The sequence below is a fragment of the Peromyscus eremicus genome, unplaced genomic scaffold (assembly GCF_949786415.1).
Source record: "Peromyscus eremicus unplaced genomic scaffold, PerEre_H2_v1 PerEre#2#unplaced_143, whole genome shotgun sequence".
NCBI classification, from domain to species: domain Eukaryota; kingdom Metazoa; phylum Chordata; class Mammalia; order Rodentia; family Cricetidae; genus Peromyscus; species Peromyscus eremicus.
This window is the reverse complement of record NW_026734381.1, coordinates 124,415-150,120: the sequence shown is the minus strand read 5'-3', so window position 1 is coordinate 150,120 and position 25,706 is coordinate 124,415. Positions and strand designations below refer to the sequence as shown.

Here is a 25,706-nt window from a genome sequence, read left to right as displayed (position 1 = left end):
TTTCCATACCTTCTTCCTCCATGTTTCTTAATGTTACATGGGGGCTCTAGATTATCTCATTTGGTGAGCACTGAAAGAGATACCTGTTCTCAGCATTTTGGTCGATTTTGAGTCTCCAAATCTACCACTGCACTGCAAGAAGAATCTTTTTTTTAACCAAGCTGACAGTAGTGATATATAAGGAGAAACATAGCTATTTAGAAGAGAATTTGATGTGCACATCAAGTCCATTCAGCAGGAAAACAGTAAGCTTCAACACTAGGATATATTCCCTCCCCATCATGGATATTCAACCACATTGACTATACCACATTTGAACTCTTCTCAATCAGAAATTGATTGGTTACCCTGATACCACAATTATCATTATTGCACTAGTGGGCATATCTTGTAAGGCTGGTTGAAGTATAGATCACAGTGTCCACAGCTGAATATGACTGTTGATGAGAGTCTCCTATTATCAGACTGCATGACACTTTCTGGTACTATGAGAACTATTGAGCAGGAAGCCCATTCCTAGTGTGCTTTTTTATGTACTATGATAAGAATATGAGGGTGTGTTTAGAAATAAGGTCTTACCAACTAGTTTTAGGGGGTACTGACAAAAGCGCCAATTGCCTATATTATTTGGTTCCTCAGGCCTTTCTAGGCAACAAACTACTCCTAGGGAGGTATCCCAACACTAGCAGTGGAATTTTCATTTAGTAACCTATGACTTCTGGGAGCAGTTTTGTACCTTGACTTATCCTTGTTAATGTTTTTAATGAGCTTACAAACTGATGAGTTTCCATAAGGCATTGTCATATATTCTTGGTTTTGGTTAATTTTTATTTATTTATTTAATTATTTAATTATTTGTTTGTTTATTTTTTGAGATAGGGTTTCTCTGTGTAGCTTTGTGCCTTTCCTGGAACTCACTCTATAGCCAAGGCTGGCCTCGAACTCACACAGATCCTACTGTCTCTACCTTCCAAGTGCTGGGATTAAAGGCATGCACCACCACTTCCCAGCAGTTTTGGTTAATTTTATCCCTTATCCACTCACCCCATCTTTACTTTAACCCACTCAGTCTCATATTCCCTCCCTTCACATTCATATCAGAGATATTCTGGAATTTCTCTTTCTTTAAGGTCTCTTTTTTCATGTTTCCCTTCTAATGGCCCCTTTCCAGTTTCCTGTACTTAACATGCACTTCAAGTTAAATACAATAAGAATTTGTCAAGGATCCTCATATGAGAGACAACATGAAATGGTTGTCTATCTGTGCTGGGGTTACCTCATTAAGTATATTTTTCAGTTCCATCTATTTTACTGAGAATTTCATCTTTGTAGCTGAATGAAATTTAATTGTGTATACATATTACAATTTCATTTTCTACTTTTCAGTTGATGGCATGTAAGGTGAACTTGCTTCCTAGCTATTGTGAGTAGAGCTGTAATGAACACAGATGTTCAAACACCTGTACAGTTGTACATACCTAAGTATATAGTAGACTATACCTAAACAGTTTGAGTATGTAACTCAGAATCTATAGCTGGGTCATATGGAAGTTCTCTTTTCAGCTTTTTTTTAAGTAAACTCCACAGTGATTTCAGTAAGGATTGTGTCAGTTTGCACTCCCACCAACATTTTCTTTCCCCATATTTTCCTCTTAAAATTTTAAAAACTAAGCTTTATTATAAAGAACTTATAAATAAGTAAAAATAACATAAATCCAAATTAATGAGACTCTAAGCTTATAAACTTAATAAATATAAATTGTATATAATACAGTTAGATTTGATACTCAAAGAGAAGCTGTTGAGAGTCACGTTGAATGTTCCACTTTAAATATCACTTATACTACACTCAATTTTCCATCATCAATACCAAATTCCATGACAAATTTTTAACTAGGAAAACAGTAGTCTTATATTCTCTTTGAACACTCTCATCCTCCTTTCTCACCCCCTTGTATTTGGATTTTTTTTCTCTTTGCCCCACACTTCAAACATTTGTTGTCATTTGATGTCTTTTTTCCTTTGTTTGTTTTTTTTTTTTTTTTGAGATAGTGTTTCTCTGTGCAACTGTTCTAGCATCATTTGTTTTCTTGACAATAGCCATTCTGACTTGGGGTAAGATGAACTCTCTAATTAGTTTTATTTGTATTTTCCTGACAGCTAATGATGTTGAATATTTAAAACATTAAAAATGCACACAAGGCATTGTTTTCCTCATAGATACTAGGTACATATTGTCTGAGAGCATGTAGTTGACAAAGATTTTCTTCCATTTTGTATGTTGTATATTCACATGATTAATGGTTTCCTTTGTTTGGTAAAAGCCTTTTAATTTCATGAAGTCCCATTTGTTTATCTGACTTATTTTTCTGAGTGAGATGAGTATTATTTAGAAAGTCCTTAGCTATGATTCCATTTCAAAGAGGACTTCCTATTTTTTTCTCTACCACTTTCAGAGTTTTGGATCTTCTATTGAGGTTCTTGATCCATTTGGAAATGGGGTGAATGCACGTGTGTGTGTGTGTGCGCGTGTGTGCGTGCGTGTGTGTGTGTGTGTGTGTGTGTGTGTGTGTGTGTGCTAGGAGAGATTAAGATATAAATAAATTCTTCTACACATAGTAATCCAATTTTCAAAGCACCATTTACTAAAGATTTTGTCTTTAGTCCAATGAATATGTTTGACGTTTTGTCAAAAAATCAGTTGCCTACAGTTATCAGAACTTACATCTTGGTTTTCTGTTCGCTTAATCTACATGTCTGTTTTGTATCAGTGCAGTGCTGTTTTTATTACTATATTGCTGTAGTATAGCTTGAAACAGGGTATCTTTTGGAAAATTGGTTGGATTATCTGTGCTTTCATAGGAATTTGTAATTGAACTTGTTCTTTGGGAATTTTATACCTTGTATAAATTACATGCTGATTATTGAAACCCTTCACCCTTTCTAATCACCCTGTCTGTACTAATTCGTTCCCTAAATTTCTCTTTGAAAACTTTATGTCTCTTTATTTATGATCCATTTAGTTTAATCATGATGAGGATCATCTGTGGGGCTGTGGGTTTTGTACTACCATTTGAAACCTAGTAGGTACAACAGTGGGACACAACTGAAGACAATGACTTCTTATCACCCAGAATTCTTCAGTATCCAGGACTTCAGCAGGGAGCAGTAAGTAGTGTCTCATGAGTGCCTTCCCCACCCATCATACATCATTGATGGGCCTGTCTTGTGCAAGCCCATTGCAAGCAGCCTCACTTGCTTTGAGATCATGCTGCAATTGCTCTGTCATGCCCACAGGTCAGCATTTTCCAGCTCTTCTATTTCTCTTTCCACATTCTATGTTCTTCTCACTCCCACTTCTGCAAAGGTCTCTAAGCCTTAAAGGGAAATGCATACCTTTCCATTTAGGAGTGAGCATCCTCCTAAAATTCTGTACAAATTTTAAATTTGTTCTTATTTTTGTGTATAGTGACACTAAATTCATGGTTGGGATTATGTTAAATCTGGACATTGCAATTGGTAGGAGGGCCATTTACATATCACCAATCTTCTAGTCTGTGACCCTGGGAACATTTTCCATGGCCTACTGTCTACATCAGTTTCTGTCTTCATTGTGATGAAGTTCCCCTTAAAGAGGACTTTGAATATTTGGTACATTAATTACTTTTCTATTGATGTGATAAAACATCATTAACTAGACCACTTATTGAAGAAAAGGTTTGTTTGGAACTTATTGTTCTACAGAGGTGAGAGTTCATCATCACTATGGCAGGAAGCATGGCACCAGAAGGAAAAGCATGGCAGTCCAGTAACACCTGAGATCCCACATTTCAATCCACAAAAAGGAAGCATAAAACATTTGTAATGGTGCTACTCTGTTGAAAACTTAAATCCTACCTAGTGACATATTTCCTACTGCAAATTCACAACTCCTAATCCTCCCAAAACATCAAGCAACAGGGAAACAAATACTCAAACACCTGAAAATTATAGGGGACATACTTTTCAAGGCATCACCCTTGATTATATATATCCTAATGTATTTTCTTGAGGCAATAGTGAACAGACTTATTCCTATGGTTTAGTTCTCAGTTTATTTGTCTTTGGTACATAGTAAAGCTGTTGATGTTTGTATGATAATTTTATACCCAGTCACTTGTATAAAAGCCTTTATGTGATCTAAGTGTTTCCTGGTAAACTCTCTCAGCTCTCTTATTGATAGAATTGTGTGATCTGAATATAAAGGTACTTTGACTTCTTTTCTTATTTGTATCCCTTTTGTTTGTTCTTTTTGTCTTTTTCTTCTAACATAGCCTTTGGTACTACATTGAAAAAGAGTGGAAGAAGTATATATCCTTGTGCTCTTCCAGCTTTTACTGGAAATGCATTGGATTCCCCCCTACTTAGTGGAATATTAACTATATTTCCTAACATAAGGCAAATATTATATTGAAATATATTTCTTCTATTCAAAATTCTTCAGGACTTTAGTCCTGAAGATTATGAACTTTATAAAAAAAACCTTTTCTGTGTCTACACAGATTCCAATGTGTTTCCTGTTATTGAGTCCATTTATGCTATTTAATTTATATTTATTGATATTTGTACTTGATTATGATGAATGGTTACTTAAATATACATACATACATATACACACACATGCACATATATATGCACACACACACAATTGTGTGGTACAATTGAAATCAAGTGTGCAGGTGGAGAGTAGAGGCCAACTTACAGGAATGTGTTTTTTTCTTTTCATCATGTGGATTTAGGTCATCAGGTTTGGCAGCAAATAACCTTACCTGTTGAGCCATTTAACTGCTCTTTGATATATTCTCAGTTTTGGTTAGAAAGTATCTTGCTGAGAAGTTTTACATCTATGTTCATGATGGATTTTTTGTTGAATATTTGTCTGCTTTTTGTATCAAGATGATACTTTATAAAAGTACTTTGATGTTGTTCCATCTTTTCCTGCATTTATGGAACAGTTCAACAAGCTTTTGTCAAGTTTTCTGAGGGTCTGAGAAAATTCATCTGGACCTGATGTTTTTTTTTTTTTTTTTTTTAATTTAGAGATTGTTTTAAGTACTTCTGCAAACTCATCGCTTGTTTCAGGCCCAAGTAGTTGTATAACATAATTTTTCATTGATTCTTTGGGAGTTTACCATCATTTACCCCAATCCCACTCATTTCCCTGGTCTTCCAAACCTGCCCTCCACCATTGTAACTTCCCCCTAAGAGAAAATAAAAAAAAATAAGAATTTTTTTTTAAAAGTTGAGTATTGTTCTTTACTGAATACGATATCAAAAAAGGGAAAGATCTCCCATATTCATGGATCTGTAGGATAAACATAGTAAAAATGATCATCTTACCATAAGCAAGCTACAAATTCAACATAATTCCCATAGAAATTCTAACACAAATGTTTATAAAACTTGAAAGAACAATACTCAGTTTCATATGGAAAAACAAAAAGTCCAGGATAGCTAAAACAATCCTGTACAATAAAAAGAATGCCCAGAGAAATAACCATCCCTGAGTTCAAGCTCGCTCTACTACAGAGCTATAGTTCTGAAAAGTATTGGCTTAAAAATAGAAAGGTGGAACAGAGTAATTGAACCAAAGACCAAGTCATAAATCTACATACTGATGGACACTCACTCTTCAACAAAGAAGACAAAATTATACAAAGGAAAACAGAAAGCATCTTCAAAAATTGGTGCTGGTCTAACTGGATGTCGGCACATAGAAGAATGCAAACTGATCCATAGCTATCATCCCACACAAAACTTAAGACCAGGTGGATCATAGACCTTGAAATAAATTAAGATATACTGTATTTGATAAAAGGAAAAATGGGGAACAGCCTTTAATGCATTAGCACAGGAGAAAACTCTTCCTAAACAGAACACTGATAGCACAGACATTAAGATTAACAACTAATAAACTGCATCTTTGCTTTATAAAAAATCTTCTGTAAAGCAAAGGACAGCATCAATATGGACAAATTTGCAGCCCCATCGATTGGAAAAAAGTTCAACAACTCCACATTTGACTTAGAGTTAATATTCAAATTATATAAAGAACTCAAAAAACTAGACACCAACAAACTAAATAATCCAAATTAAAAATGGATTTAAATAGAGAAATCTCCACAGAGAAAACAAAAATGCCTAAGAAATACTTAACAAAATGGGGGTTGGAGATTTAGCTCAGTGGTAGAGCACTTGCCTAGCAAGCACAAGGCCCTGGGTTTGGTCCTCAGCTCTGAAAAAAAAAAGACAAAATAACAAAATGTTCATCATCCTCAGTCATTAGGGAAATGCAAATTAAAATGACTCTCAGATTCTACCTTAATCAGTCAGAATGGCTAAGAAAAAAAAAACACAAGTAACAGCTCATGCTGGAGAGGAGGCAGTGTGAGAGGAACACTTCTCCACTGCTGGTGGGAGGGCAAACTTGTACAGCCACTTTGGAAACCAATGTGGAGGTTTCTCAGAAAACTGGGAATCAACCTACCCCAAGACCAAACTATACCACTCTTGGGCAAATAACAAGAATGTTCAATCAGACAATATGGATATTTGCTCAACTATGTTCATAGCAACTTTATTTGTAGTAGACAGAACCTGGAAACCTAGACGTCTCTCAACCAAGGAATGGATAAAGAAAATGTGGAACAATACTCAGCTGCTTAAAACAAGGACACTAGGTAATTTGAAAACAAATGGATGGAACTAGAAAAAAAATCAGCCTGAGTGAGGCAACCCAAACAGAGAAAGACAATCATGGTATGTACTCACTCATATGTGGATATTAGCTGTAAAATAAAGAATAATAGTGTTATGATCCACAGACCCAGAGAGACTAGGGAACAAGGAGGATTCATGGGGGGAGTGACACCCAGACATCCCTGTGAAAGGGAAATAGAAGAGATTTTGTGAGTGAACTGAGGGCAGTTGGGCATGGGAACGTGAGCAATCAGGTTGAGAGAGGGGATGAAGGGGGAGAGTTCTGAAAGAGACTCCTGGAAAGGGGTATATTTCAGGGTCAGATAAAAACTTGGCAAAAGGCATTGCCAAGAATCTCCAAAGAAGACTCCACCTTAGACTCCTAGCAATAGCAGATATGTAGTCTGAACTGTCCATCTCTTGTGATCAGATTGGTGCTAGCTCAATTGTCATCAGAGAGACTTCATCCAGCAACTGATAGAAATAAATGCAGATCCACAAGCAAATATTAGGTAGAGTTCAGAGAATCCTGCAGAAGAGGGGGAGAAAGAATTGTGGGAGCCACAAGGGTCAAGGACACAACATGAATACTCACAGAGTCAACCTGGGATCATAGGGACTCACAGAGTCTGAAATGCCAACCAGGGTGCCTACGTGGTACTGGTCTAGGCCCTCTGTACATGTGTTATAACTTTGTAGATTGGTGCTCTTGTAGGACTCCAAACAGTGGGAACACTGGCTATATCCAATTCTCTTACTGGCTTTTCAGACCCTACTCCACATACTGGGTCACCTTGCCCAGTTTTAATACATGGGGAAGTATTTAGTCTTACTGCAACTTGATATGCGATGGTTTGTTGATACTCATGGGAGACCTGCCCTTTCCTAAACAGAAATGGATGAAGAGTGGTTTGGAGGGTGGGAATAGAGGGGAGTTCGACTAGGGGAGATAATGGGAGAAGAGGTTAGAGCAGAAAATCGTGGCTGGAAAGTAAAATAAATACACAAATACATTTATTTTAAAAAGAAAAAGAAAAACAAACCGAAAATCAAACCATCTTGCCGATCCCTCTGGGCAATGACATGCTCCTCTGTCGGTGGCAGTCTTCTCTCATAACAGTCAAAACTGTTGTGTCCCCTATTCCAACATACTTGTACCACTTTGTTACTCCATCTTTTCCACCTCTCCATCACCTACTTGTTCATCATAATGGCATCAGGAACTGAGATTTGTCATGTAGAGACATGTTTTACTTGCCCAGACAGCTTTACTTGCAAATGTTTATTGCAATGAGCTGTTGGTCTCTGGCTTCTGCTACACCATCAATACTGACTCCCCTAGTCTCTCAGATATCCTACTGTTGCTCAGAGTCATGGAGATCCTGTGGCTATGCTTCTGCAGGACTGGCCCTTTCCACTTTCTCCACCTGATCATAGATAGGGTAAATATGGGGGTGAACCAACTCAAAGCCCTAAATCTGAGCCTGGGTGGTTGCTGAGTTATTCAGCACTGGTCTTTTCTATGCTGTCCTCCACCCCAGAGGTGGGGGCAGGGCCAGTCCTGACTATTTTTAACGTTCATATTATCTTATGTGTAGAAGTATTTTTCTTGTATGTCTGTGTTTGTTACATATGTGTCTGGTGACCATAGAGGCTGGGAGAAGGCATTGTGAGTTATCATGTGGGTAGTAGAAACTGAGTCCTTATTCTATAAAAGAACAGTGAATGCTTTTAACTGCTCAGCCTTCTCCCCATTCCTACTTGTTTACTTGTTCAAAATATCATCTTAGCTTAATTTTGGTAGTTTTTAATCTATGCAGAAATTCATCCATATGTTTTAGATTTTCCAGGTTGGTGGAATGTTCTTAAGGTAAACTCTAATAATTTTCTGAATTTCACTGGAGCTTGTCATAATGACTCCATTTTCAAGTCTTACTGTATGAACTTTGGCATTCATTCTTCCTTTGGTTAGTTTATCTAAAGTTTGTCAATATTGTTTATATTGTGAAAGAACCAAATCTACTTCATGACTCTGTGGTTTGTTTTGTTGTTGAGCTGTTTTCCTTTCACTAATTTCATTAACGTCAGTGCTTTCTTTCCAGCTAATGATTTTGGTGTTTGATTTGTTACTTTTCTACAGCCCTAAGGTGAATAATTAACTAAATAATTGGACATCTCTTTAATTTCTTAGTTTAGGAACATTGACCTTTAAACATCTCTCTTAGGACTGTCTACATTGTGTCTCACAGATTAAAGTACATTGGTTTTAATTTTCATTTTATTACAGGAGACTTTCTACTCTAGATTTCTTCAAGAAATCATTCATAATTGTGTTGTGAGTTGTTTGATGTCCATGAGTTTGTTTACCTTCTGGAATTTCTCCTGTTTGTATGTAGTTATCTCATTGTTGTCAGGTAGAATATAAGGAAATATTTCAGTTTCCTCATATTTGCTCAGATATTCTTTTTGTCCTGATATACGATCTATTTTAGAGAAAGTTCCATGGACTGCTGAGAACAAGAAGTACTCTGCAGTGTTTGGATAAAATATTCTATAGATATCTTTTAAGGCAATTTTATCTGTGATTTATTTCTGTCTACTCTCTAATGGGATGAAGGGTTAATTGTTGCGAGTGAAACTACTATGACACCTAGTGATATTCTGTGACTGTACATCTAATAGTATTTTCTGTATAGAACTGGATGCACGTGTGTGTGGAATTGTACAGTTCTCTCCATGAACTGTTTCCTTAATTAGTAGGAAGTAATATCATTTTTTCACTAGATTTACTTTCAAGTCTATTTTGTCAGATTAGATCAGCAACACTTGTTTGTTTTCTAGCTCCATTTGCCCTGAACACCTTTCTTCATCACCTCTTTGTAAGGTTATATCTCTCTTTTATGACAGAGTACAACAAATATATACTTCCTACTTTTTTATTCCAATCTCCTAGCCTGTGTTTTTTAATTGGGAATTGACATTAATATTCAGTTACTAGTGAAAGGTCCCTATTGATTACTGTCATTTTGATGATTTTGTCAAGGGACTCAAGCTGTTTCCTTGTTTAACTGTTGTTCTAGTTTGCTTTATAATTACTATGACAAAGTGCTCTTGTCAGAAACAATATAGGGAAAGAAAGTGTTTATCTGGCTTCCACTTTCAGGTCACAGTCTATCTATGGAAAGTGTCAGGGCAGTATCTCCAGAAAGAACTGAAGCAGAAACTATTTTACTAGTTTGTTTGCTAACTCATTCAGTGTTTCAGGCTAGGTTAGATTCTTTATACATCCCAGGACCAGCTGTGTATGCTGTGGGCCCTAACACATCAATCATCAATGAAGACAACAACTCAAACCCCTGGCCACAGGACAATCTGATAGGGACAATAGCTTAACTGAGACTTTCTCAGATAATTCTAGGTTGTGTCAATTTGACTGGTATTACTGGAGTTATCTCTAGTCCCGCCCAGGCCCTCAGCCACTTAGACCCACATAAATATGCAGATGCTTATATTATTTAAACTGTTTGGTGTAATGGCTTAGGCTTCTTGCTATCCAGTTCTTATATCTTGAATTAACCCATTTCTGTTAATCTATAAGTTGCCATGTGGCTTGTGGCTTACCGATACTTTACATCTTGCTTCTCATGGTGGAAGTGGCTGGAGACTCCTTTTTTAGCCTTCCTGTTCCCAGAATTCTCTTCTCTGCTTATCCTGCCTATACTGTACTTCTTGCCTGGCTACTGGCCAATCATTATTTTATTTATCAGTCAATCAGAGCAACACATGTACAACATCCCAGCACTTCCCCTTTTCTTTTTTTCAAAAGGGAATGATTTAACTTTAACATAGTAAAATTACATATAACGGAACAATTATCAAGCAAGAATTACAGTTACAATATCTAGTCTATTTATAATATACAGTCTATTTGTATTTGGCAAAATTAAAGAAGATATTCTATGATATATTTGTGAATCTAAGGTTTCATATCTAACTTATCTTTTATCCTGACTAAGGATTTTATATCTAGTCTTCAACTATACCAAAGACCTCAGAAGGATATAATATTAACTGAGAAACAGGAGAAGGACACAAGCAACTTTCAGGAGTCTTGTGAGAGTATACAGAGACAGCTGGAAGCCTGGACAGTCATGTAAATTTAGAGCATCTGTCTTCAGCCCACAGGCCTAGAGACTCTCTGTCACTTCTCTCTGTGTCCTGTAGAATGTCTGGCAGTTTCCTCTGTGAAGTAGGTACCTTAAGGACCATTTTGCCAAGCAAAGTTCAGTGGTCACATTCCTAATGGTCCTGCATGTCCAGTTGATACATTTTTTCAAGTAGTCCAGGGAAGAACAGTTTCTTGCCCAAATGGCTATTTTTGCCAAGAAGAAGATAAACTCCATATGGAGTGTCTTCAATGCCCATCCTCCTCTCTGAAGTAAATCCAGTGTTGCCAGGAGCAGACATATCTGACTGTCCAGAAAGGTTAAATTTGTAAAACATTTTAAATGTCATATTCTGTAGGTCTTTGAAGTGTTTGAAGATTACCTATCTATCTGAAATATATCTATGTATACCTAGAAAACTTAACTAACATGGCTATACTTTTGAATATCACAGAAAACTAATTATTAATCTGTATTTCTTGATTATCCACTACAATTTAAATGAGTTACATAAACATAATACCTCCCACAAGAGTAGAAATACATAAACAGTGTAGCAAAAATAAGTTTAAACATGTATCAATAAACCAAAATCCATAGCAATGTAAAACATTTCTAAACAAGTTGTTGTTCTTTAAAAGTAGGTTCATTAATCTACCCTTTCATCTTATCATTATCTATATTATCCTCTTTTTCTTTAGAAAGAGATTGCATTTATAATCAACCTGCTTTATATAAAATATTGTTTTTTGTCTGTCCCACACCAGAGGGTTCTAATATGGGACAGAATAATCTCTCAGCATTTTTTTTTAGAAATATGCTTGGGTTTAGAGAAGGAGTGAGCCAATTCCATCTCCAAAGCCAGCCTGGTATATTTGGGAATTTGTGCATAGCTTCTCATACTACTTCCTGCTGAGTGAGAGTGCTATATTTCTTATCAGAACATAAAGAAAATTTTAAGATTATGGAGTAGTCCATGAGGCTGTATTGTGTGAGCCAGTTGCCTTGACACCATTCCGAATGTTGGATCATCTGGGCCATGGTGTCATCAGAGACGTTTCAGGGGGTCTTGGCTTGTTAAACCTGATGTATCTTAATCTGGAACAAATCCATAACCCCTTGATTTCTGTGGAAACAAAAGCAGAGCTTCCTTTCCAAAGCAACATATCCTTAGATGAAAATTTTGAAGTCAAGATACCTTTAATATATATAAATGCTTAATTTAGCAGTCTTTACAATCAAATGTCTTTCTGCAGTTAAAAATCCCAAAGAAGACACAATCTAGATTCTCTGTGTGATATCCATCTTAATGTGGCTTATTTTTTATATTACTTTTATTTTCTCTTAAAGACTTTATTTTCAAAACTATTTCTTTTTATAGCTGTATATATTCCTTTTTGTCTCTCTTCCAAGTCTACATATACTTTCATACCTACTGTAAACTGTCCAATCTGAATCTCTCTTATTATGAATATCTTGCTTTAAACTAAATCATTACTAAGACTGAAAGGGCAGCTGTGGCTGCTGGCTCCACTTTCCTCAGATTTCCAATTTGGTGGAACTATGTTTACCTCCAGCTTCTGAGGAACTATGTTAACTGCCTGACTCTGGGAGGCAGTGGGTCTATGCCTCTATCAAAGCAGCATATAACCCAGAAACCCCTCTCTCTCTCTCTCTCTCTCTCTCTCTCTCTCTCTCTCTCTCTCTCTCTCTCTCTCTGTGTGTGTGTGTGTGTGTGTGTGTGTTTGTGTGTGTGTGTACTAGCAAAGACCAAATCCCCCATGGAGCATAGTACACAGCTTGGAGACACCTCTGTGTAATGTGGCATAGGTCAAGCTTGCTCGCCACAAACCCGCCATAGAGTAGCGCAAGCAAGCAGGCTGTGGCTAATTTGTGAGAGACAATCAGGAAGCTGTTTTTAGCTTTGTTTAGAATTGCTTATTAAATATTCTCAGGTTTCAGGTGGAAACTCAAGCTGTTGTGTGCCATTTGTTGCTGGAATTGTCTCTAGTCCTGCCTGGACCTGCAGCCTATTAGACACAAATAAACACACAGACACTATATTATTTAAACTTTTTGGCCAATGGCTCAGGCTTCTTGTTATCCAGTTGTTATATCTTAAATTAACCCATTTTTATTAATCTATAAGTTGCCATGTGGCTCATGGCTTACTGGTACTTTACTGGTACTGTCCCATATTAGAGACTGGTAAAGCAATCTTGTGTGTATTGCAGTCTTATGGACATATCTGTTTTTCACTTCAGTCTGAAGGGCTCCCATAAATATATTTTGTAAAGCTGTGTGGATGGGCATAAATACATTTTGCATAATTTTTGCATGTAAAATTTTATTTCTCCTTGAGTTATGACAAGCAGCTTGGATGAGTACGGTAGTTGTCATTGGTTGTCTTTTATAACTTGAAGTATAGCTTTCCAGTCCCTCCTGCATTTTAAAGTCTGAGTTAAAAAATCTGTTATTCTGACAGACTTTCCCTTACATTTGACTTGGTGTTTCTCTCTTGTGAATTTCAATGTACTTCCTTTATCTAATTATAATATTATGAGGGGAGGTTCTTTTCTGGTCTTGTCTATGTGGTGTTTGAAATTTTGCCTGCATCTCAATTGGCATCTGTTCTAACAAAAAGCATTTTAGAGAGAAAAGAATTTGTGTTGCTTACAACTCAGGTTAGTTTATGATTGATGAGAAGGTCAGCAGGAAGTTACAGTCCTCTGTCCACAGTCAAGAGCAGAGAGACAATAAAGATGTTTACCCATGCTTCCTTGCTCACAGCTAGCCTTCTCTTTCCTTATGCTTTTCTGCACCCCTCCAGTAGGGAACGATGCTTCCCACAATGTGTTTCATCTTTCTACATTATCAATGTACTATCTGCACAACCTTTGAAAGACATGCCCACAGGCCAATGTAATCTAGACTATTCCTCAGGAACGTTCTCTTCCAAGGTGGTTGTAGGTTGTGTAAAGTTAACACTAAAAGCTACTAAACACCACCACTCTATTCCTAACTATAGGAAATGATATTAAATATATTTTCTATACCTATAAACTTTAGATTTCCTCTTTTCATAGAGTGAGGGGTATCTTGGAATTCCTACTCCTATTTTCTTATTATATTCTTTATTCTATATATTCTATATTCTTATTATTAACTTTGTTCTTATTGGCTTTTCCCAAGTCCTGCAACTTGCCTTCACACTGTGATTTTTTTCCTTTAAAAATATCTCATTTATTGTAATCTGGTGTGTGAGTGTGTGTGTGTGTGTGTGTGTGTGTGTGTGTGTGTGTGTGTGTGTGATTGTCTATGTGGGTACACACATCTCACAGAACATTGGTAAGAACCTGAGAACAACTTTGTGGAGTCAGTTGTCTACTTCTGATTTATCTGATTTATGTGGGTTACAGAGATAGTTTGGTCTTCAGGTTTATATGATAAGCACTTTTTTACCCATTATTATTTCAAAATGACACCATTCTCTTTTGTATCTCTATTTACTTCATTTACTATTTAGTAATTGTGTAGATCACTTGTGCTAATTTCTACTCTTCCTTGTGCAATAAAGTTGTTTTCATAACTTACTTTTGAAAATTATGTCATTAGGCACTGGAGAGATGCTTTGGTGCTCAAAAGAACTTGGTGCTTTTTAGGGGAGGGGAGTTTGTTCCCCAGTACACACATCAAATGGCTCACAATCTTCCATAACTCCAACTTCAGGGAAACTGACACTCCTCCATCTCTGCACACACAAACACACAGACTCACACTCATATGAAAACACACAAACATATACAAAAAGAAAAAATAAAATAAATCTTTGAAAAATTATTTCATTAACTACAAGTTTCTAGGGCCTTGTATATTCTCTGAATGTTCATTTATAACATTCTCTCTCTCTCTCTCTCTCTCTCTCTCTCTCTCCCTTTTCTACTCCCTGTCCTCTTTCTCCACCTCTTTCTCTCTACTTGATGACTTATTTCCTTCGATTCAATTAATTGTGATTATTAATGTTGTCATACAACCTTGATTCATTCGTTTGGTTTCACTCAACTGGTTGTTGTATTGATGAGAATCATTCTTCCCAATGTCATACAAAATGACATTCTTCCCAACTCTGTCTTTGAATCTTTCTGTTTTTCTAGGACCAAGAGACAGGTACTTACTTATCTGCTAATTGAAAATTACTCCCCACTAACACTCAGATCTTGTGGTTGTTTGTTGTTGGATAGGTCCATTAGGTCTCATCACTTGATACACATCAGTTAAAAGGTAACAAAATAATAAATATCCAGGCTGATTACTATTGTGCAAACCTGCAATCACAATATTCATGGGACAGATTCAAATGAATCAATAGTTCAAGAGCACGCTTGTCTACATATCAAGATGGAGGCAGCCTTGTTGAGATATTGTAACTCCAAATAAACACATATCTTTTAAAATGACTTTCTAGGCAGAACCACTGTTAATTATCAGCTACATATATGTCATTAGCTTATGCTTAGTGCCATCCCTAAAATGCTTTTGCCTTTTTGTTTGTTTTCAGACAGGATCTGTTGTATCCCAGGTTGACCACAAATTTTCTATGTAATAGAAAAAGACATTGAACCTCTGGTCTTCTCTTGTCTTGACCTCCAGAGTTTTAGTCTTGCAGATGTATGCCACATTTGGCTTGGCTTTTAGGTTTTCTTTGGATGTGCATAGGTATGTGTGTTTATGCTGGTGTGGTTACAAATGTATAAATGTGGCTATTCTTGTGCCAAAGCTTGAGTGTGGAAGACAAACAACAACATCAGGTGTTGAGCCGTAATTTCTACCTTGTTTGAGACAGAGTCTCTTTCTTCTTGTTCATCACTGTGTGTGCCAGATTAGCTGGTCCCGGCTGTCATAGAAGGAGCACTAGGGTAACAAATTTACTGCATCACCATTGTTGAATGGTTCCTGAGGATTCAAACTCAGGTCCTCACACATGCAAAGCAAATGTTTTTCATTGAGACATCACCTGAGCCCAGCTTTCAATCTCTTTAAGTGGCTTAATTCTGTCATGTATTGTACAATTTATTTTCCCTCTACTACTTCTCTGCAGATCATTTTCACCCAGCTTTCAATAAAAAATTCTGTCATGTATTGTGCATTTCACTTCCCTCTACTACTTCTCTGTAGATCATTTGACCCCAGCTTTCAATCAAATCTTAGATTCCTTGAATTCATGCATCCTACTGCTCTGACCCTTGCTTAACTCTTAACTTCACTTCTGACTTGATTTAGTTAGGTCTTCAGATAATCATGAAAAATGCAAGTGTGCAATGGCATCTGAGAAATGTAGAGAGAGCTCTAGACCAAGAACAGTTAGGACACTGTGACTGTTGAGAATACATCACAGTAGCCCTGGTAATGTAATTGAAGCTTTGGAGTGAAGGTGGCATGCTATTCCTGGAAGGTCTCTAGTAGTCTGTGTTTAGGAGGCTAGGGTATTGAGGAGTCACTATTGAGAAGTGGTGGAACCTTAGAGGTAGATGCCAGGATGAGGGGATCTTCCTCCAAAAGTGGTAAGATAGACCTTTAGACATGATGGTAATATAAAGTCTAAGCATGGCCATGCAAAGACCCCTCTGGCTTACTGTATTGGTATAATTGCTTTTCCCAAAATATGTCTCCATTATTGTAGCCCACCAGGAAGATGTCTCTATGAGGCATCAGGGGTAAAGATGTGAGATGATAAGTTTACTAATGAACTTGATTTAATCAGGTCACTATCTGTGTTATGTGTTAAATGTCACGTTGTATACTGGAAACACAGTTTGATTTTTCTTAGTAAAGCTGTGTGCCATTTGCAGAAAAGAGAAGAATATCAGGCAGACCTCATTTCATTCTTCATAATCAACACTTTTCTCTTCCCTTCACATAGTGTTATGTGGATCATGGTTTGAGCACACCCGTGCCTGGCTGTCCATGAGAGAAAGTGACAACTTCCTGCTACTGAGCTACAAAGACATGAAACAGGTAGATTAAATTCTTACCTCAATCACAAGGTTTCTCACAAACTAACCCCATGCAGCACCTCACATTCTTCAGTATACCCATGTCAGTGGTAGGTCAATGAAGAGTCAATAAAAGTGAGATTATGCCCTATGTCTTTTATTGAGCTGCATCTGGAATTTTCTCTCCAGCCTCCTTGTCCATCACCCACAACTTCTTTGTCCTACTCCACCATGGGATAGGGTGGGGTTGCTCACATTTGTACTATAGGGTTTTTGATTTTGTCTATGGAACACATTTGATACACCTGATAACTCAGTGGTCAGTGGGGAATTTGTAAAGCAGCTTCATTCCACTGTTGTGCCCAAATGTATGTCATCTCCCCTTGATGGCAACAAGAGGAACGAAGACAGGAAATCTGTGAATCATGGGAGAGCACAAGTGCTGAAGTCACATGAACAGCACTGAGTGCCTGGGTATCTAGGTTATCCTTGTTTGTATGGTAGGATTGAGGTCAACCTTGACTAAAAGAGACATTGATTTACAAGATCATTAATTGAAATAATTTTAAGTTCATTTGTGTATTTTATTTTCATATAGTTAAAAATTTCTCCCTCTACTGATGGACACATAATAATGACACCAAACATATAAGCACAAATATATTCAAATTTGATTAGCAACTCAAAAGTTTAGGTAGTTTGGAAATTATCAGTGAAAGATAACCATCATTTATATATCACAGATAAAAATATCAATTGTAATTTTTACTGAACAAGAAAAAACATATGCAGTCTGTCAGAGAAAACACTTCTCATCCTTAGATTAGTTCAAAAATTTAGTTAAGAAGGAAAAGAAGAATTAAATTAAATTAAAAGGAAAAGAATCTTATAGCCACTGTGTACCTTTTAGAAGTAGACTCTGGTGATGATGAAGGTTACTGACAGCTGTAAATTTTTTGTTTTCATTTTTATTTCTCTTATAAAAATTTTTATTGTTTAAAAGAATTTTTAAATTTAAATGTATTTTGAATGTATTCTTTCTCTCCCACAATTTCTTCCAAATTTTCTCCTCCTCCTTATCCACACAAGCTTAAATTGTTTCTGAAAAACCAAACAAAATCCAAATAAAACAAAATTCCTCCTGAAAGAAAACAAAATAAAACAATAACCAAAAAACCCACTGAACTGCAACCAAATAAAAGCATACACACACACACACACACACACACACACACACACACACACACACAACTGTGGAGTCTAGTACATGTTGGTCAACTACTCCTTCACATGAAGACTTTGTCTGCAGTGGTTGATATATCCAGTGTCACTTCATTGGAGACAATGGATTTTCCCTCTACCAGCAGGTATAAATGACAGTTCAGTTGTTAACCTTTACTCTAGTGGGTAGGTTTTCATTCATTTATTTTTAATAAATATAACAAAATAAAGTACAATATGATGAAATAATATTATCTCCTCTAAGTTGGACAAGACAAACCAATAGAAGGAAAACAGCACAAGAGAAGGCACAAGCAGAGACCCACATTATCATACATCCAGGAAGACCACAAAATTACTAATCTGTGGCCCTAACATATAAGCAGAGGATTGATGCAGACTGGTGTGGCACTATGCATGCTGCTCCAGTCTGTGGGTTCATATGAGCTTTTCTTATGTTGATGTGGATGGTCATGTTTTCTTAGTGTCCTCCCTCTTCTCTGGCTCTAACACTCTTCCTTCTCCTGAGAGTTGTCTGAGATTTAAAGTGAGAGATTTGGTAGAGACATACCATTTAGGGCTGATTGTTCAAAAGTATCTCAAACTCTGTGTATTCTCTGTCTGTGGATCTCTATTTTTCTCCTCAACTGCTTTGGGAGAAAACTTCTCCGATGGTGGCTGTACAAAGCACTATTCAGAGCGTAGCAGATCACCATCTGGAGTCATTTTGTCACGAATTTTTCAGACCAGTATTATTTGATTTTACCCTAGGTTCCCAGTCTGTCTAGTCTCTGGTCCACAAAGCAGTGTCAGCTGTGTGTCCCATTTCATAGAGTAGGCCTTAAGTAAAATCAGTTATTTTCATATCAATCCCATCAATGGTTACTCTCATGAGCTTTGTGGCATCATTGCCCTAGCTTATCTTGTAGGTAGGACTATGTAATAGGAAGTTTCCTGTCCCAACCACCTTGTCCCAAATAACTAACTCAGAGGCTGAATGTGAACTATAAATGCTCGGCTGATAGCTCAGGTTTGTAAGTAGCTAAGTCTTACCTTTAAATCAACCCATTTTTATTAATGTATGTATTGTCAGGTGTCTCATGGCTTTACCTGTCCTCTACCATGTCTTGTTTCCTGATCAGCTGGCTGGCATATCTCCTGAATCTGCTCTCCTTCCAATCATTCTCAATTTGGTTTTACTGCCTAACTTCCTGCCCAGCTACTGGTCTGTCAGCTCTTTATTAATCAATATGAGTAATACATATTCATAGTCTAGAAAGGATTGTTACAGATAATTTTCCCCTATTTGTCTAATTAAAAAGGAAGGTTTTCCCCTTAATAGAGTAAAACTATATACAGCTAAAACAGTTATTAAGTAAGAATTAGAGTAATCGTATCTGATCCATTTACATTTGGCAAAATTAGAGAAAATACTTAATTATCTATCTTATCTTGGTCTGTCTAAAATTTTGTATCTAATTTACTATCTATTATAACTAAGGAAAACTATAATTATAACTAGTCTTCAACTCCATCAAAGAACCCAGAAGAGTAAAAAGTTACCTAATGGCAGGGCATCAGGTTGCCTGGATAGTCATCCAATGCTGGCCTTCAGGCCAAGTATATCTGACAGACTTTTCTGTTAAGCAGGGAATATTGAAGGACTGTCCTACACTATCTTGGCCAAGTTCAGCAGTCCCATTTCTAGCACCCTGCTGGTCAAGTTCAGACAGTAACTGTTAGCAATTGAGGCAATGTCAGTTTCTTTACCTCTGTGGATAGCTTTTGCCATAAAGAAAACAAACTCCATATAGAATTTCTTTGATGCCCATCATCCTCTTTGAAGTAATTGTTGATTACTGTCTCACTGTCAGAAAAGTCTATGTTCTTAAAACATTTTAAATATTCTGTAGGTCTTTGAAGTGTTTGAAGACTGCCTATCTATATGAAATATACCTATGTATACCTATAAGACCTAACACAACTATACATTTGCTATTATAGATGACTATTAATCTATATTTCTTAACTATATATTACATTTTAAAATTAGCAGCATAAACATAATACCTGAAACAAGAGTTGAAATATACATACATTATAACAAAATTAACTTTAAATTTGTATCAATAAACCAAAATCCATATCAATATCAAACAAATAAGATTAATGTTTGTTTTTTTTGGATTAAAGTAGATTCAATAGTCTACCCTTTTATCCTATCATTTCTATACCCCCCTTTATCTTTTTCAGAACAAGATTCCTGAATCTAACCTCTTTCATTTGTCTTTTTTTCTGACCATTATGTATAACAACTTGTAGCCAACCCTCCAAATAATGACAATCATAGTGTGTTATTGGGAACATGGGTGTAATTCTCCAGACTATTTGCAGTTGATTTTGACTTCTGGTAATCTTTTGGGGATCCTGAGAAAACTCAGGATTATGGTCAAGTTCTGACTGAAGTATTCTGTGAAGCTGGATCATCTCAGCCAGCAGCCTTGAAGTTGTTCTGATGCAGAACTCAGAGGGAACTGCAACAGAGGGTCTCTCAAACATTACATCAGCTGGGTAACCCTTTCCACTGGAGATTTTTCAGGGGGTCTTTGTCATTCAAACCTGATTTTTCTTAACCCTGAATGACTCCAGAGCCTCTCATTTCCTGTGGAAATAAAATCAGAATTTCTTTCCCAAAGTAACATATCTTTTGACTTAAATTTTGAGGTCAAGATAGTTTTAAAATATATAGGTTGGTTTAATGTAGCAACTTTCATAATCAAATGTTTCTTTGCAGTTCTCATTTGTTGATGAGGAGTCAAAAATTTAAAGAGAATACAATAGCATACAGTATACAGACTCTTAGTGTGTTTTCCGTATTTATATGGCTTGTTGTTTAAGGAATTTTCTTTTTTTAAAAAACTATATTTTTTTTAATCAATGACCATATATATTCTTTTTTTCTCTCTCCCAAGCCTATACATATTTTTAAACACACTGTGACCTGTTTAGAGGCTCTCTTTAAAATTCTGTCCTTATTAAACATGGATAACAAAAAAAGTGCTATGTAAATTAGATCACAGAATGCTCACACTAGCTCCTCCCCTTCAGTTCCCTGAGAGTCTAGTCTCATGGCAGAGGCGTGTTTACCATCAGCATTGGGAGCCATGTTTACTTCCTGATCTCTAGGAAGTTTCTAGTTCCATGCTGCCACATAGTAGCATGCTGCCAGCTGCTCATAAGCCCCATGTAAGTATTTGGTAGTAGGGCCTCTTAAAAGAGCCACCGCCTATTATTGTTCCTAGCACTAAGCCTGAAAGCCATCTCTTAAAGGAGCCATGCCTGTGCTCACTGCCAGCAAACCAAGACCACTGGCAAATAAGTCGCTATCAGCAATGCTTGACTACATTCTTGTGTGTCTAGGTTCCTTTTTTCAATTATTACTAAGAAAGTTTTATTAAGAAATTTTATATTCATTTTACATACCAACCACAGATACCCCTCTCCTCCTTCCTCTTGCACCCCTGCATTCACCCCCAACCCAACCCACATTCTCCCCTCCTCCAAGGCAAGGTCTTTCCACAGGGAATCAGCTGAGCCTGGTACAGTAAGTTTAGACAGGTCCAAGCCCCTCCTCCTTGCAACAAGGCTGTGCAAGTTGTCCCACCATAGACACTGGGCTCCAAAATGCATGCTCAAGCACCAGGGACAGATCCTGAACCGACTTCCTGGAGGCCCCCTAAACAGTTCAAACTAAACAACAGTCTCACATATCCAGAGGGCCTAGTTCAGTAACATGGGGGCTCCACAGCTGTTAGTCCACAGTTCATGTATTTCCACTAATTTGGCTGGCCATCTCTGTATGTTTCCCCATCATGATCTTGATGTACCTTGCTCATAGAATCCCTCCTCTCTCTCATCAAATGGACTCCTGGAGCTTGGCCTGGCTCCTGGCTGTGGATCTCTGCATCTGCTTCCATCAGTCACGGGATGAAAGCTCTATGATGACAGTTAGGATAATCACCCATCTGATCACTGAAGTAGGCCAGTTCAGGCACCCTCTCAACTATTGCTAATAGTCTAAAGAGGGGTCATCCTTGTGGATTCCTAGGGACTTCCTTACCACTCTGTTTCTCCCTATTCCCATGATGTTTTCATTTATCATGTTATTTCTTTCATTGTTCTCCCAGTCTGTTCCTGTTCCAGCTCAAACCTGCCATTCCACTATGTTCTCATCCTCCCTTCCTTGCCCTCCATTAGCCCCTCACCCCTAGTTTGCTCATGTAGATATCATCCATTTCTTCTTCTCTGAGTGATCCATGCATCCCTCCTAGAATCCTCCCTGCTGGCTAGCCTCCCTGGAGTTGCCTGTTGCAGTCTAGATATCCTTTGCTTGAAATCTGGTATCCACATATGAGTGAGTACATACCATGTTTGTCCTTCTGAGTCTAGGTTACCTCACTCAGGAGGATATTTTCTAGTTCCATACATTTGCCTGCAAATTTCATGATGTCATTGTTTTTTTACTGCTGAGTAGTACTCCAATGTGTGTATGTGCCACATTTTCTTCATCCATTCTTTGTTTGAGGGACACCAGGTTGTTTCTAGGTCTGGCTATTATGAACAATGCTGCTGTGAACATAGTTGTGTCCTTGTAGTATGACTGAGCATTCCTTGAGTATATGCGAAAGAAGGCTATAGCTGGGTCTTAAAGAAGATTGATTCCCAATTTTCTTTGAAACCACCATACTGATTTCCAGAGTGGCTGTACAAGTTTGCACTCCCACCAACAGTGGAGGAGTGTTTGCTTTCCTCCACATCCTCTCCAACATAAGCTGTCATCAGCGTTTTTGATCATGGTATCTCATAGTCATTTTTATTTGCATTTTCCTGATGACTAAAGATGTTGAGCAATTCCTTAAATGTCTTTAGGCCACTTGAGATAAATCTGTTGATAATTCTCTGTTTAGCTCTGTAGCCCATTTTCTAATTGAATTGTTAGGTATTTTGATGTCTAGTTTCTTGAGTTCTTTACATATTTTGGAGATCAGCCCTCTGTCAGATATGGGGTTGGTGAAGAGCTTTTCTCAATCAATAGGCTGTCATTTTGTCTTATTGACTGTGTCCTTTGCCCTACAAAAGCTTCTAAGTTTCAGGAGGTCCAATATATTAATTGTTGTTCTCAGTGTCAGTGCTGCTGGTGTTATATTTAGGAAGTGCTCTCCTGTGCTAATACATGCAAGACTTCTTCCTACTTTCCCTTTTATCAAGTTCAGTGTAACTGGATTTATGTTAAGGTCTTTGATCCACTTGGACTTGAGTTTTGGTGCGTGGTGACAGATATGGATCTATTTGCAATCTTCTCCATGTTGACATTCAGTTATGCCAGCACCATTTGTTGAAGATGTCTTTTTTTCCCCATTGTATGGTTTGGGCTTATTTGTCAACATTCAGGTGTTCATAGTTGTGCCGATTAATGTCAGGGTCTTCAATTAGATTCCATTTGTCCACATGTTGGTTTTTATGCTGGTACCAAGCTGTTTTTATTGTTATAGCTCTATAGTAGAGCTTGAGGTCAGGGACTATGTTGCCTCCAGTAGTTGTTTTATTGTACAGGATTCTTTTAGCTATTCTGAGTTTTTTGTTTTTCCATATGAAGTTGAGTATTGTTCTTTCCAAATCTATGAAGAATTGTGTAGGGATTTTGATGGGGATTGCATTGAATCTGTAGATTGCTTTTGGTAAGATTGCCATTTTTACTATGTTAATCCTGCCTATCCATGAGCATGAGAGGTGTTCCCATTTTCTGACATCTTCTTCACTTTCTTTCTTCAGAGACTTAAAGTTCTTGTCATACATGTCCTTCACTTGCTTAGTTAGAGTTACCCTAAGATATTTTATATTATTTGTGGTTATTGCAAAGGGTGATGCTTCTCTGATTTCTTTATCAGCCCATTTATTATTTGTATATAATAGGAACATTACTGATTTTTTTTTTGAGTTAACCTTGTATCCTGCCACATTACAGAAGGAGTTTATGGGCTGTAGGAGTTCTCTGGCAGAATTTTTGGGGTAAATTATGTACACATATCATCTTCAAATATTGAAAGTTTGACTTCTCTATTTCCAATTTCTATCCCTTTTATCTTGTTTTGTTGTCTTAGTGCTCTAGCTAAAACTTCAAGTGCTATGTTGAATAAATATGGGGAGAGTGGACAGCCTTGTCTTGTTCCTGATTTCAGTGGAATCGGTTAGATTTTCTCTCCATTTAATTTGATGTTGGCTGTTGGCTTGCTGTAAATTGCCTTTATGTTGTTTAGGACCTTTATCATGAAGAGTGATGGATTTTGTTGAAGGCTTGTTCAGCATCTAATGAGAGGATCATGAGGTTTTCTTTTTTAAGTTTATTTATATGGTGTATTACATTGACAGATTTGCATATATTGAAATATCCTTGCATCTCTGAGATGAAGCCTACTTGGTTATGGTGGATAATTTTTTCATGTGTTCTTGGATTAGGTTTGCCAATATTTTATTGAGTATTTTTGCATCAATGTGTACAAGGGAGATTGGCCTGTAATTCTCTTTCTTTGTTGCATCTTTGTGTGGTTTGGGTATCAGAGCAACTGTAGCCTCATAAAAAAGAGTTTGTTAATGTTGCTCTGTTTCTGTTGTGTGGAACAATTTGAAGAATATTGGTATTAGCTCTTCTTTGAAAATCTTGTAGAATTCTGTTCTGAAGCCACATGGACCAGGTTTTTTTTTTCCCCTTTGATTGAGAGACTTTTACTGATTGTTTCTATTTCCTTACAGATTATTGGTCTATTTAAATTGTTTATCTGGTCCTGATTTTATTTTGGTATGTGGTACCTATCCAGAAAATTGTCCATTTCTTTCAGGTGGAGTACAGGTTTTGAAGTATGACCTGACAATTGTCTGGATTTCCTCAATGTCTGTTGTTAATGTCTCCCTTTTCATTTCTGATGTTGTTAATTTGCATTCTCTCTCTCTCTCTCTCTCTCTCTCTCTCTCTCTCTCTCTCTCTCTCTCTCTCTCTCTCTCTTATTTAATTTGGATAAGGGCTTGTCTATCTTGTTGATTTTCTTAAAGAAACAACTTGTTGTTTCATTGTTTCTTTGTATTGTTCTCTTTGTTGATTTCAGCCCTCAATTTGATTACTTCCTGGTATTTTTTCTCCTGTGTGAGTTTGTTTCTTTTTGTTCTAGAACTTTCAGGTGTACCATTTAGTCACTAGTGTGAGATTCCTCCATCTTCTTTATGTGGGCATTCAGTGCTATTAATTTTCCTCTTAGCACTGCTTTCATAGTGTCCCATAAGTTTGGGTATTTTTTACTTTTATTTTCATTGAATTCTAGGAAATCTTTGATTTCTTTGTTTATGTCTTCCTTGACACATTGTTTATTCAGTGAGAATTATTCAATTTCGATGAGATTGTAGGGTTCTGTAATTTTTCTTTTGTTGAATTCTAACTTTAAGCCATCATGGTTGACTTATAAAATACAGGAGATTATTCTAATTTTTTATGTATCTGTTGAGATTTGCTTTGTGACCAACTATCTGGTCAATTTTA

General features: G+C 36.9%; 1 protein-coding gene across 1 annotated transcript in view; it reads left to right on the top strand.

Moving 5' to 3' along the window:
- Nucleotides 1-25,706, top strand: part of LOC131901619 (sulfotransferase 2A1-like) — a 44,340-nt gene that overhangs the window by 5,813 nt on the left and 12,821 nt on the right. Inside the window, exon 4 of the mRNA XM_059252723.1 lies at nucleotides 16,825-16,919. Within this exon, the coding sequence (XP_059108706.1) occupies nucleotides 16,825-16,919 (95 nt within the window). The remainder of the gene's footprint in view (nucleotides 1-16,824; nucleotides 16,920-25,706) is intronic.